The 18,646-nt window shown below is 36.1% G+C and overlaps 2 protein-coding genes across 3 annotated transcripts; both read left to right on the top strand.

Annotated features, from left to right (window-relative positions):
- Positions 1–361: 361 nt before the first annotated feature.
- LOC140975012 (uncharacterized) lies at positions 362–7,043 on the top strand. The gene is made up of 3 exons (XM_073438500.1): positions 362–2,884; positions 2,972–3,103; positions 4,342–7,043. Exons 1-3 carry the CDS (start codon positions 506–508, stop codon positions 7,021–7,023), a joined length of 5,193 nt encoding a protein of 1,730 aa, XP_073294601.1. The 5' UTR covers positions 362–505; the 3' UTR covers positions 7,024–7,043.
- An 852-nt stretch (positions 7,044–7,895) lies between these two features.
- Positions 7,896–18,374, top strand: LOC140975647 (uncharacterized). Of its 2 annotated transcripts, XM_073439481.1 has the most exons (4): positions 7,896–8,373; positions 8,537–8,587; positions 17,413–17,598; positions 18,211–18,374. In XM_073439481.1, the coding sequence occupies exons 1-4, from the start codon at positions 8,291–8,293 to the stop codon at positions 18,239–18,241; spliced, it is 351 nt and encodes a 116-aa protein (XP_073295582.1). In that variant the 5' UTR covers positions 7,896–8,290; the 3' UTR covers positions 18,242–18,374. The 2 variants fall into 2 exon arrangements, 1 of the variants encoding a protein (XP_073295582.1); XR_012175016.1 differs by lacking the exon at positions 17,413–17,598.
- Positions 18,375–18,646: the final 272 nt, after the last annotated feature.

The following is an 18,646-nucleotide window of genomic DNA, read 5'->3' as shown; positions in this document are numbered from 1 at the left end:
AAATTAGGAATTATAGTAAACAATATATATATAATAAATACTAGTCGTCGAGAGCAACGCGTTGCGTTCTTTTACAATTGTGATTTTGTTTCTAATTTGATTTTTTTAAAACCAATTTATGTAAATAGATTATAGAATATGAGAATAGTTTTGTGATTTAAATAAAAATAGAGGTAATATGATTCACTTCATGTCCGAACTTTAATATAATAATAGATTAACACATTTATCTAAAATTTTGAAAAACTAACTAAATTATAATATAGTTTTGAAAAAGGTTTTTCTGCACAGTTTTATGTTAAATTTTAACTAAAAATATTTATAAACAAGTATAAAAATTAAATTAGTAATATTTAATTAGAAAAATATTCCTTGAGATTATCGAAACGGGGCTCGATTATTGGGCTGATGCTCAACAATGATGATTCAAAGTGGATGCCAGCAAAGTCAACGCTAATACAAAGAATCACAGATTGATTGAGTTTGAAATTATCAGTGATCATCAATGGCAGCTTATGCATCTCTTCTTTCTCTCGGACATATTCTTGACCAGTTATTGCAACACCCACCGCGCCAAAGGGCTGTTCTTGACGAAGCCCAGATCGATTCTCTCCTGGATAATATCATTTTCCTGCAAGAGTTTCTTGAAGATTTTTCACTGACAAGGAGGGACGAGATTTTGGCACTGGAGGGAAAAATTGTAATCTCAGCATATGCAGCAGAAGATATAATCGAAAGTCGTGTGGTGGATCAAATTCTTGAAGATTCTGAAGCTGGAAGTGAAAGGAGCTGCTCCACTTTGTTCTGTCAAGATTTGCAGAAAGTAATAGAAGAATTCAGTTCTATGAAGAAAGATGTGATGAAGATCAGGAAAACTGAAGGGATCGAAATCGTGCAGCAGCCAACAGAAGCTGCGACTGCTGGTTCTTTCGTACGAGTTGCATCCAGTAGCAAGAATACTATGGTGGGATTTGATGAAGATTTGGTTAACATAATGGAGACACTCACTGGGGACGAATCAAATCTCCAAATTCTCTCCATCATAGGGATGGGTGGCATCGGCAAGACTACCCTCGCTAAAAATGTTTTCGACAATCCATTAATCGTGCAGCACTTTGATCTTCAAGCTTGGGTTACAATATCTCAACAATATAGTGTGCACGAAATCCTTTTAGGCCTATTAAAAGAGATTGGAGGTGAAGAAATCACTCAAAAGAATGATGATGAATTAGGATTACGTCTACATAGAAGTTTGTTTGATAGAAGATATGTCATTGTAATGGATGACATGTGGAGTATCGAGGTTTGGGATGGCATAAAGAGGTTTTTTCCTGATAATAACAATCGTAGTCGAGTCATGGTCACCTCGAGACTATCAAATGTTGCTGATAATTTTCGATCGTGTACACCACATCAACTACATTTTCTGGACGAGGATCGAAGTTGGGCTTTGTTTTGTGACAAGGTGTTTGGACAAGAAAGTTGCCCTTGTGAATTGCAGAAAGTAGGAAAAAAGATAGTGAGAAATTGTAGAGGACTTCCTCTAGCCATTGTTGCTATTAGTGGACTTCTTGCAAAGTCTAGTCGAACGGTTGAATATTGGGAGTATGTTGCTAATCATACATATTCGGAATTGGATAATGGTGGTGATGGGCTCTGTTTTGAGGTATTCTCTTTAAGTTATAAGCACTTGCCTGTTCATCTAAAACCATGTTTCCTTTATATGGCCATATTTCCGGAGGATCATAAGATTATAATTTCAAAGCTCGTTAAATTATGGATTGCGGAGGGGATTCTTAAACCGATGAGTTCTAGAAGTTTGGAGGAAATTGCAGAGGATAATTTAAAAGATCTAGTAGATAGAAATCTGATTCAGATTCATGCTTACGGGACTAGAAACAAAATCAAAACTTGCACCATCCATGATCTCCTAAGAGACCTATGCCTCAGGGAAGCTCAAAAGGAGAAATTTCTTCGTGTCACTATGATGGATGGGCTCGACAATCACAGCAAAGTCATCGATAATAATCGTCGGCTTATTATTCAGCGAAGCTCCGACAAAAAGTTATGCCGACAACAGGTCTTTGATGCCCTGAATTTTGCATCATGTAGCCGTTCATTGATATGTTGGGAATTAGAATCCACATCTATAAAGCTGCCAGTTTGTTTTAGACTGCTAAGAGTACTCAACATGGATGATTTCTACTCATGCAAAGAAATTCTACAGCTTGTCAACTTGAGATACATTTATTTCGTTGCTTCATCGAATCCAAATCTATTGAATCCTTTAAAATCTCTATCCCTACTATGGAATCTGCAAACTATCATCATTGCTGGTACTTTGTGTGACTTTGTGACGCCAACAAATCTACCGGCTGAAATATGGGAAATGCCGCAACTCAGACATCTTAAAATGGAAGAAGGAGACTTCTATTTACCTGATCCTCCGAGCACCAACAACAAAAATGGGAGGCGAGATATTCTTGTTATGAAAAACCTGCAAACACTCTGTAAAATAAGGAATTTCAGGTGCACGGATGAGGTTGTTCACAGAGTGCCAAACTTAAAAAAACTGGGAATCACTTACTATAGATTCCCCAGTGGCTTTGGATGGGATCACTATGAAGGTTACAATCTCGTCCATTTACGTAATCTCAAATCACTTTATTTAAACAGTTTCGAGAATGTGCTGCAAAATCTCTGCTTACCACGTTCGCTCAAGAAGTTAACTTTGCAATACTGCCGAGTGCCTTGGGAAGATTTGACGGTGGTCGGGTCATTGCCTCATCTCGAAGTTCTCAGTTTGATTGGTGATGCAGTCAGAGGGCGTGAATGGAATCCTGTGGAAGGACAGTTTCTTCAATTGAAGTCCTTCCAAATTTTTTAAGCAGATCTTGTGGAGTGGACAGCAGACAGCTCTCACTTCCCACGCCTTGAGAAACTCATACTCGGGTATCTTGAATTCTTAAAGGAAATCCCAGATGGTATTGGAGAAATACAAACACTTCGATCGATTTTATTATCATACTGTAGCGATTCAGCCAATTCTTCTGCAGAGAAAATACAAGAGGAACAACTGGAGCTTGGAAATTATGACCTCCAGGTTCGTATTGTTGGTGCAGACAGAAAGAAGTGCTCGGTTGGCTGATTAGTGCATTCGATGTGTAAGAAATTGCTCACCTTTCATTGATAAAGTTGCTAAGATAAACACTTCTAGATGATAGATGAGTGCGATTTATGTTGTATCAATATTGGTATCATAGTTGTCCAGTGGCGTAGACGAGTTGCTAAGTTTTGAGGTGATGTGGGTAGATATTCTTGACGTCGCATGATCAATTCTCGCGTAGAACATTTTATCATTGAAATATTGTGGGGTATGTTCTGAGTCGTATCTCTGCTCACTCATGAATATATCTCGTTTTACCTTTTGTCTCGATAAAAAGACTTAAGAAAAACAAAAAAAATTGTTATCAGAGTTGTTGGATCTTAGGACAAGGACATTAAGCGAGAATTTTATTGATGACTATTGTATTAGTTTGATTATTTATAACATAATATTTGATTTAAATGTAAAAATGTAATTTTGATTAAATATTAGAGTTAATTATTTATCTTTTAATTTAAAGTTGTTATTGGAGATTAAAAAAAATTAAAATGTAATGGCAATATATATTTATTTACACCAAAATATAGTTAATTTATTTGCATTATATTAAATTTTATTGCTTTAGATGTCAATATTTTCCACTTAATATAAAAATGGTTAGTGGAGTATATTTTATACTTTTTTTAGTCTCATTCTTATTCTATTACTAGTTTGGTATTTATATTATTTTTGTCAACAAATAATTATATACTTAATAAAGAAAAATACTTATTTTTTGTTCAATAATTTTATCATTTTTGGATTTTGCAGTTCACTAACTTTTTAATTTGTTATCTCGATGCATTATCTTTTCATTTTTGATTATTTTGGTCTATGTTTTGGTGAAATAACCAATTTTTTGTCGGCAAAGGTTGGCTAGATAGACAATGACTAAATTTAATTTGGAAAAAAAAATTGAGATTTTATTTTAAAACAAAAAAAACATATGTCCAATTGGAAAATTTGTTTTTCAATTTTCGTATTATTCAATTAAAAAACCCAAAGAATATTTAAAAAGAAATATAAAAACTAATAATTAATAATTAGAAAAAATAATCCTGAAAATTATCCGTACGGAGCTGAATTATTGGGCTGGCAATGATCATCAAAGTTGATGATACTGAAGTCAAATAGTCAACGCTTATGCATAGAAATCACAGATTGATTGAGTTTGGGCACTGAGAAATCATCAGTGAACAACAATGGCTGCTTATGCATCTCTTCTTTCTCTCGGACATATTCTTGACCACTTAATTCAACTCCCACCGCGCCAAAGGGCTGTTCTTGACGGTGCCCAGATCCATTCTCTGCTTCAAAATATCACTTTCCTGCAAGATTTCCTTGAAGAATTTTCGCTGACAAGGGGGGACGAGATTCAGGAATTGGAGGAAAAAATCGCAAGATCAGCATATGCAGCGGAAGATATCATTGAAAGTTATGCGCTGGATCAAAATCTTGAGGATTCTGAAGCTGGAAGTCAAAGGAGATCCGCTCTTTTCTATCAAGATTTGCAGAAAGTGATAGAAGAAATTATTTCTATGAAGAAAGATGTGATGAAGATTAAGGAAACTGAAGGGATAAAATTTACGCAGCAGCCAAGAAAAGCTGAGACTGCTGGTTCTTCCCTACGAGGTGCGTCTAACAGAAAGAATACTATGGTGGGATTTGATGAAGATTTGATTAAAATAATGGAGACACTCACTGGGGACGAATCAAATCTCCAGATTCTCTCCATTGTTGGGATGGGAGGCATCGGCAAGACTACCCTCGCTAAAAATGTTCTCGAAAATCCATTAATTGTGAACCACTTTGATCTTCATTCTTGGGTTACAATATCTCAACAATATAGTGTGCACAAAATCCTTTTAAGCCTATTAAAAGAGATTGGAGTTGAAGAAATCACTCAAGAGCATGATGATGAATTAGGATTAAGTCTACATAAAAGTTTGTTTCATAGAAGATATTTCATTGTCATGGATGACATATGGAATATCCAGGTTTGGGATGACATAAAGAGGTTCTTTCCGGATAATAACAATGGTAGTCGAGTCATGATCACTACGAGACTATTAAATGTGGCTGATAATTTTTGCTCGTGTACCCCTCATCAACTACATTGTCTAGACAAGGATCAAAGTTGGGCTTTGTTTTGTGACAAGGTGTTTGGAAAAGAAAGTTGTTGCCCTCCTGAGTTAGAGGAAGTAGGAAAGACAATTGTCAGAAATTGTGGAGGACTTCCTCTAGCCATTGTTGCTATCAGTGGGCTTCTTGCAGAGTCCAGCAAAACAGTTGAGTATTGGGAGTATGTTGCTAATGATACAAAGGCAGCATTAACAATGGGAGGTGATGGACTCTGTTTTGAGATATTATCTTTAAGTTATAAACACTTACCCGTTCGTCTAAAACCATGTTTCCTTTATATGGCAATATTTCCAGAAGACTGTGAAATTAGTATTTCGAGGCTTGTTAAAATATGGGTTGCAGAGGGGATTCTTAAACCAATAAGATCTAGAAGTTTGGAGGAAATTGCCGAGGATAATATAAAAGATCTGATAGATAGAAATCTCATTCAAGTTCATGATTACGGGTCTACCAACAAAATCAAAACTTGCACCATCCATGATCTCTTAAGAGACCTATGTTTTAGGGAAGCTCAAAAGGAGAAGTTTCTTTGTGTCGTTATGATGAGTAGCCTCAACAGTAGTCATACAAGCATCTATAATGAGCGCCGTCTTATTATTCATCAAAGCTCCAAGGAAGATAAATATCGACAACAGATATTTGATGCCATGAATTTAGCATCACGTACCCGTTCATTGATATGTTGTGAATTAAAATCGACATCTACAAAGCTGCCTCTCAGGTTTAGACTGCTGAGAGTACTCAACACGGACAATAAGTACTCTCACAAAAAAATTCTACGATTAGTTAACTTGAGATACGTTGCTTTCAACGCTAAGTCATATCCAACTCTGTTGAATCCTTTAGGATCTCTATCCCTACTTCGGAATCTGCAGACTGTTATTATTGCTGGTATTTCGAGTGAAACACCAGTGAATCTACCAGCTGAAATATGGGATATGACACAACTCAGGCATCTAAGAAATGAAGATGGAGACTTTTATTTGCCTGATCCTCCGAGCACCAAGAGAGAAAAAGGCTGGGGAGATTTTTTTGGTTTAAAAAATCTGCGGACGCTCTATAAGATAAGAAATTTCAGGTGTACCGATGAGGTTATTCGTAGAATCCCAAACATAAAAAAATTGGGAATCGATTACAGACATTTTGCCCGAGGCTACGGATGGCATTACCATGAAGTTAACAAACTCGTCCATTTATGTAATCTTGAATCACTTTTCTTAGAGTGTGACAAGGATGTGTTACATAATTTCTGCTATCCCCGTTCGCTAAAGAAGTTGACTTTGAGCTACTGCAGAGTGTCTTGGGAAGATTTGACATTAGTTGGTTTGTTGCCTCATCTTGAAGTTCTCAAATTGAAAAACTATGCCGCCCTGGGGGCTAAATGGAATCCAGTGGAAGGAGAATTCCTTCAATTGAAGTCCCTACAAATCGAAAACACCAATCTTGAAGAGTGGATAGCAGACAGCTCTCACTTCCCACTCCTTGAGAATCTTGCACTTAGACATGTCAGAAACTTGAAGGAAATTCCATATAGTATTGGAGAGATACCAACACTTAAAACAATTTCATTGGAAGGATGTAGTGATTCAGCTAATTCTTCTGCAAAGGAGATACAAGAAGAACAACAGAACCTTGGAAATGATGACCTCCGGGTTCATGTTCACGTTTGGCGCAGCTGGAAGCAATTGAAACAAACCTTGGACGGAAAGAGGTTATTTTCAATCAATAAAATATGATGGAGAGGAGCTAGAGGATCGATTGTCTTCGAGCATACAGATACTTTGTAATTTATTATTTTTGGTGAAAGTTTTGTTGATGGATTTCAAGTAGGCATCAAACTTTCAGTATCATGATGATTGTTAATATCTTATTGTGTTGTGTGATGTTCTTGATTGTATATCCACTATAGATAGTTCCCTTGATCAGATTTTATTCAAATCCAAAAATTCTTGAATTATATTTGATGGATTTGTCATTGTTAGTCATGATATTTCTTTATTATCACATATATATTGATAGGCCGACTGCGAAGACCAGACACAAGCTAAATAAAAGAAGTCAGGAGGAGCTAAGTCTAATTTGGAAGATGCATGGTATGGCACATATTCTTTGATTCTCTTTACGGATTCTAACTTTTTTTTACATGATATAATCAGTGTCTGTTCGCACACGTTATGTGATAGCTTATAAAATTAGAAAAGATTAACGAGTTTTGCTTTAAAATTTATACACTTTGTTGAAATCTAATCTAATTAAATTTTTATAAAAATAATAAAGCCAATATTTTAAATTATGCATGATAATTAACTGTACAGATAAATATTAAGAATATTAGCTCGTTTATCTGAAATTTTAACTAAATTATAATACATTTTTGAAAGAAAAAAAGTTCTTTCTCCCCTGTATTTTATTTTATGTCCATTATTCATTTCAAATAATTTGACAACTAAAATTTCACGACTAAAAATATAAAGACTAGATATTAAATGTTACCAAATAAAACATATATCAATAATTAATGTATACTAGTTTGAAAATTTTTTGAAACAAAATGGTATTAACTAATATATCTCTTCTCTACATATATCTACATATATGAAAGCAAAGAGGGTGTGCTGTCAAGGGAATGGCTCCTGCCTCAGAGGTGTGGTGTCCGGTGCTCTCTCTCCTTCGTTCTTTTTCCCATCTCTTTCCAACCCTTTCTTCTCACACTCCTTTCGTTACCCGGCTCGTACGCTGTTAAGCTTCTTCCCAGCTAGCATCGATCTTACCCTCACCTCTTTTTGCCGCCTAGCACGCGTCTCCATCTCTTCTTCTACTTTCCCTCGCCTCGGAAAGTGATAATTCGGTCCGTATTTCCCTTGGCTTTGCTTGATTCGGGGTTTTCGCTCGTGGTTTCCCCCTACCGGATGCGTTGTCTCTTTCGATTTTTTATGTCTTAGCGTTCTGTAAATTCGAGCGTTCGTGCTTACATGCCTTCTTCTGCTCTAATCACGGTTTTTTATGGCTAGGGTTTTAAAACAACGGTCTCCATTCTGCTTATTCACTCCCGTTTGTTCTTCTTCGCTTCGCAAAACGATATTTGGGTATGTGCTTTCTTTTGATTTGCTTGAATATGTTTTTTTACTTTCGGTTCATTCCCTATTCGACGCTTTCTTCCCCTTGTTTTTTTTTATCTTAGCTTCGTGCAAAGTAGAGCTACTGTGTTTATATGTCTTTTTTTGTGCTACTATTTTTTTTTAATTTTAGGCCTCTGAAGCACCGACCGGCGCTTTGCCTGAAAGAAAAAGCGAGAAATAGGTGAGCTGGTCCTGCTGTTATCTTGTTCCTAAAATGAGCTTCTTTTGCATATGTTTTGATTTGGCGACCTGCATGTGTTACTTCCCTTACGTGCAGTACGCTTTCCTTTAAAAATTTTGCCTTGATTGTTGTATCTATTCGAGATTTTATGTTTATATGCTCTCCTATGTTTTGTTTCTGGGTTTTAACGTTTATGTTTTTGACTTATTGCTCTCTTTTCTGTTGGTGAGTGGTTAAAAAAATAACTGAGCTAAATATGTTGTTGGCTTTCTCCTACAATAAATCGACTTTGTCAATGAGTTTGCTTCGAGATTAGCTTCCCAATGGCAGGGACACAATACAAGGGAATCGGTGTTTTTTTTTTTGTTTTTGTTTGCTATCAGTGGCTTGCGTTTTTCCCCCTCTTTGTCGTTCATATATTAGTTTTAGGGCCACCGTTTTGCCTTTTAGCTTGGTCTACTGTTTTTGTTTGTCGTCTTTCCTTATGTTACGCTGTTTTTTCGCTTCTGTCCAATTGCTTACCTCTATTTTAAAGGCGAAAATCACTACCTCGAGCTTACATGTTCTCAGGCCAACATTTGACAGAGAAAATCTTGGGTAATCAACTGTTGTAAAGGGTGGAGAACCCAGCAAATTAAATTAAACGTGGATGTTGTGGCTTCAGAGCATGAAATGTATGGAAACCAAACGCTGGCAGAAATAAGCCATTTTGGGACAACATGAAATCAATTTCTTGCGCATGCTTACTTTATTACTAAAAAACCCAAATATAATAAGATGTTTTGCATCTGCTTCCAAACATTTGCACTCAATAAAAACTAGAAATTTCAAATATCCCATAAAAGTTTAAAATTTTGAACATATTCATTCCTATCAAGCCATCAGAAAATAATCACATCCTGATATTTACCTCTACGGTTTTTCCTTTGTACGACAACTTGTTCTTCTGATTTTGTTGTTTCTATTCTTTGTTCAATCTCAAATAGTCATAATTCAAATAGATTTCTTCCACTCTCTGTCATGTTTGCATAATTAACGGTGTTTAGTCTCTGTTCTATGTTCCTTCCACTGCTCTGTAAAATCTTTTTTTTTAATTTGAGTACTTATGGCTACTTTGTGCTTCTTTTGATCAGTTTTTTTTTCTTTTGAGGTTTCACTTTTGCAGAGAACCTTCTTTGGACTTAGCAAAATCTTGATCCCACAAGCCCTTACTTTCTGTGCTATTTTTTATTANTATATTTTGTAATTTGTGTTGAAATTTGAGAATTTTGTGGTAATTTTTCTCGGCCAATGCCTTCCCATTTCTTTCCCTTAAGATGGGAAAGCACTGGAGACCAATAGTGGTTTGCTTCCCCAATTGATTAGGCAGCTGCAAATGGTCATTATGATTTAGTTAGAGAGCTTCTCTACATTGACCCAAACCTTTTCATTAAGTTGACCTCTTTCCCAAGGATTCGAAAGCTGGAAATCGTGTGGGACGATGAGGAAAAGTTTAATGATGTTGCCAAATGTAGGTCCCAAGTTGCCCAAAAACTCCTTGAGGAATGTGAAATAGACAAAGGGCACAATTCTTTGATCAGGGTTGGGTATGGTGGTTGACTTTTGTTCAGTGCTGCTTCAGCTGGGGATGTGGTTTTTGTCAAGGAATTGTTGGAGTACTTTTTCAAACTTTGATTTCATGTTCTGCGTGCATGTGTTTTCTTATGGTTAACGATTTTTTTGGTTTTCCTGTTTATTTTTTACTTCGCTCAGCCAGGGACTAATTTGGATTTTATAGAAGGGTTCAGAGTTTTAATTTTGCCTGTGAAAGGTTTTTACGCCAATTGCTTTTTATCTGCAAAATTTGCCTCCGTTGTCTTTGAGGAAATAAACCATTTAGGTTATTTTATTGTTCTTTTATTTTTTGACATGAAAATGTATACTTTTTCCCCTTATTCGGGAGTAAAAAATACTGTGAAGTCAGGAGAAAATGTCTTACCGGTCAAAAAAAGGTTAAATGTTGAAATTCGGTGAGACTTTAAAAGTGTGGTTTCTTCGAATATTCAGCGCCTTCAAATCTTTGTTATTTTCTGTTTTGGTGATAGTTATTACTTTCGCGTTCTTGCTAATTTCGGTGGTTATAACTTGGTTCTCCAAAAGACAGCTCAGAAACAGCCTCTCTCTAAGCAATATCACTGCTACAGGCACTGTCAGCCAACTTAAGATTTTATATTTAATTAATAATTAACATGACTTGTATGTCTGTTGTTTGAACGAATGGCTAATTAACCGCGACATGGTGCAGCGCTCACATTATTTATTACCAAAAAATGAGCTGCTGTTGTAATAAATCAGCAACCTATATACTCAGGCTCTCTTTACTATGTAGCTTATGGTTTTAACTCCTTTTGTATGCTTGTGAACTAATTTTCTGTTATTTTACTGCATTCAAACACTTTTCCCTTATGGTAATATACAGATTTATTTTGGGATTGCTACATTGGCCTAGCTGTGTCATCATTGAGAAGCTTCAACAAATAAAACCTATGTCTATTTCTTCCACTCACACTACGTACATGTTTGCTAATTTATTACGAAGTTTTTAGTTCATATTTCAGCACCCGTGGCTTTTTGTTATATATGTCGGTTTTTCTGTTTATGTTTATTAGTATGCATAGATTTTGATTATTAGCTTTTGTGCTGCCTGTTGAATACAATAATGTGGAGGGAAAACCGTCTCGCCTTTTTATTTCTTCAATCTTATTTTTGCTTGTAGCTTTACAGAGTATTTATACAAGAAGGAAAACGTGTTATTTCTCATAACACTTTATGCCTATATGTGTGTGTGTGTTAATGACTAATACTAATCAACAAATACTAACTAACACTCCCCCTCAAGATTGGTGGAGATTTAAAACACCAATCTTGGACATTAAGTATGCATGTTGATCCTTTCCCAAGCTCTTGGTGAAAATGTCCGCAAGTTAATCATTTGTACGAACATAAGAAGTTTTGAGCAGATTGGCTTGAATCTTTTCGCGTATCAAATGGCAATCGATTTCAATGTGTTTCGTCCGCTCGTGATAGAGTGGGTTGGCAGCAATGTGCATTGCTGCCATGTTATCACAATACAAAATAGCTGGTTCGGCAATGCATACTCCCATATCTCGAAGTAATCCAGTAATCCATACAATTTCACATGAAGCAGTAGCCATCGCCCTATACTCCGCTTCAGCAGATGAACGAGAAACGGTGCTTTGTTTCTTAGTCTTCCATGACACCAATGAATCTCCTAGCTTTACACAATATCCTGTTAGTGATCTTCGAGACATAGGGCATGCAGCCCAATCTGAGTCGCAGTATGCTGATAGGGAAAGAGCACTGTGAGCAGATAACAAGATATCCGAACCAGGCGTGGCTTTGAGGTACCTCACAACTCGAATAGCCGCTGCCATGTGAGATTTCTTGGGTGAATGTAGGAATTGACTGAGATTCTGCACCACATAGCAGAGATCAGGTCTAGTGACAGTGAGATATATCAACTTTCCCACAATTCGCTTATACACACTGGAATCCAGCAGCAAATCATCAACTTTCTTTAATGAAGTTTCTTGTTGAATAACATGATCAAGTTCATGAGTGGTGAGTCTAAGGTTTTGCTCCATAGGTGTAGCGCATGGTTTAGCACCACTCAAACCCATTTCAGAAATTAACTCCAATGTGTATTTGCGTTGGCATAGGAAGATTCCATCACGAGATCGGGCAATCTCAATCCCCAAGAAATATCGCAATGGACCTAAATCCTTGAGGTGTATCCTGGAATGAAGAAATGTCTTCAACTCCTCGATAGAGGCATCATTATCACCTGTTATTATGATGTCATCGACATACACAAGCAATAGGATTATGCAACCAGCAGTTTGTTTAATAAACAAGGAGTGGTCATGTTGCGACTGAACACAACCAGCAGCTTTCATGATGCTGGAGAACTTATGATTCCATTGCCTCGAAGCCTGTTTCAGCCCATATAATGATTTCTTTAGCAAGCAAACTTTGGACTCCCCCTGTTTTCTATAACCCAAAGGTAGATCCATATATACTTCCTCATCTAAATCTCCTTGAAGAAATGCATTCGTGACATCCATTTGGTGTAAATTCCAGCACCTAACCGCTGCCAGGCTCAACATACATCTGATGGTCACAATCTTAGCCGTGGGTGAAAATGTGTCGTGATAGTCAATGCCTTGTTGTTGTGTATATCCCTTTGCCACAAGCCTTGCCTTGAACCTATCCACGGTGCCATCAGGTTTGTGTTTAATTTTGTATACCCATTTACAACCTATTGCTTTCTTGTTGGTAGGAAGGGTAACAACATCCCAAGTATGATTAGATTCAAGGGCTGCAAGTTCCAAGTCCATAGCCTTTTTCCACCTAGGATCAGTGACAGCTTCATGATAGTATTGAGGTTCCTTTTCAGAAGAAATGGATGCCAAAAAACTTTGATAAGCTGGATGGAATCTTGAATATGTAAGATAATCTGAGATAGGATAGTTGGACTTGGCTAAATGACTGTGTGACAAGGTGGGACAGGTGTAGTCTTTAGTCCAAATAGGTGGTGCTGTCTGCCTAGATGATCTTCGAGGAAGTGGGGGGTTTTGTTCAGGAACAGCAGGTTGATAAAATGAAATTGGATCATGATCAACGGTGGGATCATGAGGAAAGATGGGAGGCTGCTGAGTAGGCGCGGAAAAGGGAAATACTCCCTCATGAAATACCACATCTCTCGAGAAGAGTATCTTATTGGTGTGAAGATTGAGCAATTTATATCCCTTTTGTGTATTCGAATATCCCAAGAATACACATGATAAAGCTCTAGGGGACAGTTTGTGCTGAACAGTTAGATTGGTAGCATAACATAAACAACCAAACACTCGGAGGTGATCAAATGATGGAACCTTATGAAATAAGATTTCATGTGGTGTTTTGTTTTCTAGGAAAGGAGTAGGACTGCGGTTAATTAAGTAGACCGCTGTCAAAACACAATCACCCCAAAACTTTAATGGAAGGGATGACTGAAATCTCAAGGCCCTAGCTATGTTTAAGATGTGTCGATGCTTACGTTCCACAATACCATTTTGTTGTGGTGTATATGGACAAGAGCTTTGGTGTACTATGCCAAGAGATTGAAACAAAACCGTGCATTCCAGCTTGAAGAAATCAGATGCATTATCAGTGCGAATAACCTTAGCTGACATGCTGAATTGGTTTTGTATGAGCAAGAAAAAATTCTTAAGAATGCGTAAGACATCAAGCTTGAAATGCATCAAAAAAACCCAAGTCCCTCTAGAAAAATCATCAACTATGGTAAGAAAATACCTTTCTCCATTGTATGTTGGTGTTTTGAACGGTCCCCAAATATCCACATGCAATAATTCAAAAGGACAAGAAGTTTTAGAAGTACTTGCATGTGGAAATCGTAGGCGGGTTTGTTTGGATTGTGGGCATATAGAGCAATGAGGCATAGAATCACATTTAGATATGAAAGGTAAAAGTTTCATTCTATCAACAGATATATGACCCAAACGTTTATGCCAAAGGGAATCACTTATTGAAGAACAAGCTAGTGCATTATCAACTGTCAATGTATTACATCGAAACTTAAGACTAGGGGCAGAATCATGAGATAATGAAGAAAAACCAGCATGTAAATCATTGGTGTTGTCCAGGTGATAAAGTCCATTGCGTTCTCTACCAATCCCCATTATCTGGCCAGTTTTGAGGTCCTGAAATACACAAAATTGGGGGTAAAATGTAACAAAACATTGCTGCTCTTTGGTGAGTTTAGAAACAGAAAGGAGATTGAATCTAAAATCAGGAATTTGCAGGACTTTGTTCAGTATAATCGAGTCTGTAAGGTGTAAAGAACCTGATTTACTAATGGAAATCTTACTACCATTAGGCAAACCAACTGTCCCAGAAGAATCAGCTATGGATTTAGAATTTTGCAAGACTAATGAATCTCCTACCATGTGCTCATTTGCCCCAGTATCAATAATCCAGGGAACCTTTGTCAATTGAGACAATAATAAGGAGCTTTTCTGCCTTGTACCTGCCATATTAACCATAGGGTCATGAGGAGATTCTGCATTGCATCTACCCAGCAGCTTTAAAATCTCAGCATATTGAGCTTGACTGAAGATTTGAGCATCACGAGCTGTTTCTGTTGGTATGCTGGATGAGTCAAATTCAACCATATTCGCATCACATTGCTGCCTGTTAGTCTTCACAGCTTTCTGAGGAATACCCTTTCCTTGAGGTTTGAACATTTTATGACCTGGAGGATATCCATTGAGCCTATAACAGGTAGCTCGCGTGTGACCGTTCCAATTACAATAGTCGCACTTGAGGATTTCCTTTTGTTGTGAGTGTCGACGATTTTGATGAGAAAAAAATACAGCAGCTGGAGCATCCACAGAGAGTATAGCTCGATGAGATTCCTCTTGAGATATTATTGAAAACGCTTGTCCTGCTGATGGTAGAGGAGTCATCATGAGGATTTGGCTTCGAATCTGAAGGTAGCTTTCATTTAATCCCATTAAAAACTGAAGAAGTCGCTGTTGATTTTCATGTTCAAGATATTTCCGAGCAGTCGCACATTCACAGGAAGGTAAAGTCACTAAGGAAGAGTATTCATCCCACAGCTGTTTCAATTTGCAAAAATAAACTGAAATGGTACTCTCTCCTTGCGTGAGCCTTCCAATTTCTCGATGCAAGGCAAAGATCCGCGATCCATTCACCTTATCAAATTGTTCCTTTAAATCAGACCACACCACAGAGGCTTCAGTGGCATATACGATACCTCGAAATATATCCTTGGAAACCGTATTAATGATCCATGACAGCACCAAAGCATTACACCTCTCCCATTGTTGCAGTGTAGGAGATCCAGTGACCGGACGCACACATGTGCCATCGATGAATCCAATTTTATTTTTCGCACGCAGTGCAATCAACATTGCGCGACTCCATACACCATAATTCTCAGTGCCTATCAATTGATCGGTGACAAGATTCATACCTGGAGTGTCCGAAGGGTGGAGAAACAACGGATCGTTGAAATTAGGATTCACGGCCATTGCAATTGGAATTGCTCTGCGCTAATCAAACCTAGCAATCAAATGGAAGACTTCGTGTGGATCAATCTCAATTGAATCCTTAAGCGAGTTGATCATTCCAATGCTCTGATACCATGTTGAATACAATAATGTGGAGGGAAAACCGTCTCGCCTTTTTATTTCTTCAATCTGCTTTTTGCTTGTAGCTTTACAGAGTATTTATACAAGAAGGAAAACGTGTTATTTCTCATAACACTTTATGCCTATATGTGTGTGTGTGTTAATGACTAATACTAATCAACAAATACTAACTAACACTGCCAAATCATATGAAATATCTCACTTTGGTTTTTTATTTCTTCTTGTCATAGCTAGTTATATCTCACATTTTCTTATATCGGTATACTGATAGGCTGAAGTTTAGAAAATTTTGATTTTCTTGATACTATAAATTAGCCATGATGTCACAACAGGAAAAAGAAAAATCAGTAGATATAAACATGACTAAGAACTCTCATAAACGAAAATATGCTTGTTTCAATGATCGTAAGCTAGAAAAAAATATGCAACGACACAAACTAAATAAGTCACAAGGTGTGTATGAGCTGGACGTAGAAAATTCTAAGGTTGACCTATTATTATGTATAGCAAGTACTCCAGATGTGCTACCTAATGTGCCGGATTGTAAATATTGTGGTGCTCGGCGCATATATGGCGAACCACCAACATTTTGTTGTTCATCGGGAGAAATAAATCTTTTATGTTCAGAAATGCCTTCTGATTTGATTCAATTGTATATTGGTAATGACGACGATGCAAAAGAGTTTAATACATGCGTTCGTAGTTACAATAACATGTTTGCTTTCACGTCAATGGGAGTACATTGTGACGAGAATTTAGCTAGAAGAAATGCTGGAATTTATACATTTCGTGTACAAGGCCAGCTTTATCATTTTATAGACCAATTAATACCGCCAGACAACAAAAATCCAAAAAACCTACAGCTGTATTTCTTTGATACTGAACACAAAACGTCAAATCGAGTGTCTGTTAATTCGAAATTTAAGGCAAGCCTTATAGAAAAATTAATCCAAATTTTAACAAAAAATCCATACGGAAAATTTTTCCGCAGTTTGTATTGTATTGAAAATTTGAACGAATTAAAAAAGGTATCCACATCGACATTTTCAAAATAATATAATCACCTACAAAATATCTTAACACCTACAAATCATTTAAATTACATTAAATGATGCCTTGTTATGCGGCATCATAGCCAAAACTTTCCAGCTTTATATATATAGCGTATCTATTTTACTCTCAGCTGCCAATTAAATATTATTGTATTATTTTTGTAAACCAAATAAAATAACAACTGCTGCGATGTTTAGTGAACTCAAACAAATCAAAAAAACAAAAAAACATTTATAATTACAAAAAAAACATACCTTCGACACCACAACATGCACACCTAACTCAGCCCCTTACACTTGTCAACAGTTAAACAGAGTTAATCTATTTTTACTGAGGTGGCTCAAAATAAGCACACATGTGTCATAGTTTATCTATGACTCACCCTAACGCATACAATTTATATAACATCATTTGCCTTCTTTTACATTACGGCTAAATATTCAAAAATCCCAACACTTTCTCCTCAAAGTTTAGAATTACTTTTTTAAATCCAACTCTAATGGAAAACAATCGTTACTGTGAATGTATCGATTGCAGCCAATGCTACTACAATTTTCTATTTGAAAAAGAAGTCGAGGAACTGATGAAAAGGCTTTTTTCGAACTCAGTATGGGCCATCATCTTCCGAAAAGCACTTAATATGGAGTCAAAGCTTTCTCTTCTAATAGACTATGCAGCCGATATCGAGACAGAACTAAATCTCAACATTATCCGCCAATCTCAGTATGTACATTGAGTAAATAGTTAAACATTTATCTTAAGTACTAATAATAGTTCATTTACAAAAAATTTAATATGGGGTTACTAAAAACTTTGAATAAAATTCAACAAAACATTTATTTATAATACTTATTTTTACCTCACTCTTTATATCAGTTTAAGTTATTTTTTTACAGTTCTAACTAACTTTTATTCATGTCATTAACATGTTGTATTTTCCCCCTAATATATCCATTGTCAACTATTTAAGTATGTAAATAAGTTACGATATTACTCACACTTACCTAATGCCTGATATGTCTAGCTCGTTCTTAATTTTGACTACATCCTACTATTTACAAGCTTTGTTTTATAGATATATTCGAAAAAAAATAAAAAAATAATATTAGTTTTCAAAATATATTAATGTTTAGACACAAATACGTTCAAATAGTTAAGTTTGCAACGATATTAAAAATTTAAACAAGCGAAATAATTTGTTCATTCTCAGTTCTTTAACATTATATACTTAAAGTTTTTAAACAATATCGTTCGCATTTATTTAACTTTTTATAATTGGATCTCAACCAAAATGCTACAAATTAACTAACTTTATTATCGGGTTTTTTTTTGCAGGTCCAACGCAACAACTGAAGACCAAGAATGAAACCAGCGCATAATACTACAAAAATAACTAAACTTTTTATGTTTTTTAAGTGCGTGCTACTCACAAAAAAACCATTGCATATATACAAATTATCATATTGTTATAATATCTACACTTTATTCCTATTCTGTAACCATACTTTAGTCGACCAACATTTTTTTTTAAATTACAGTATGTCAGTCAATATGCAACAAAAAAAAACATCATATATTGCGCAACAAATCTGGGTAAACACCTCAAATATTGAGGTTCGAACACCTAGTATATATATAAAACATGAATAAAAGTATTGTTTTTTGTCGTTTTCTGCAACTTGGTTATCGTGGAACATATTATAGATGATCATGGTATTGTACCTTGTCATATTATTTTTAAGTTATTTATTTATTTTTCTTCGAAGTTGGT

The sequence above is a fragment of the Primulina huaijiensis genome, chromosome 4 (assembly GCF_012295235.1).
Source record: "Primulina huaijiensis isolate GDHJ02 chromosome 4, ASM1229523v2, whole genome shotgun sequence".
NCBI classification, from domain to species: domain Eukaryota; kingdom Viridiplantae; phylum Streptophyta; class Magnoliopsida; order Lamiales; family Gesneriaceae; genus Primulina; species Primulina huaijiensis.
This window is presented reverse-complemented; position numbering and strand designations above follow the sequence as displayed.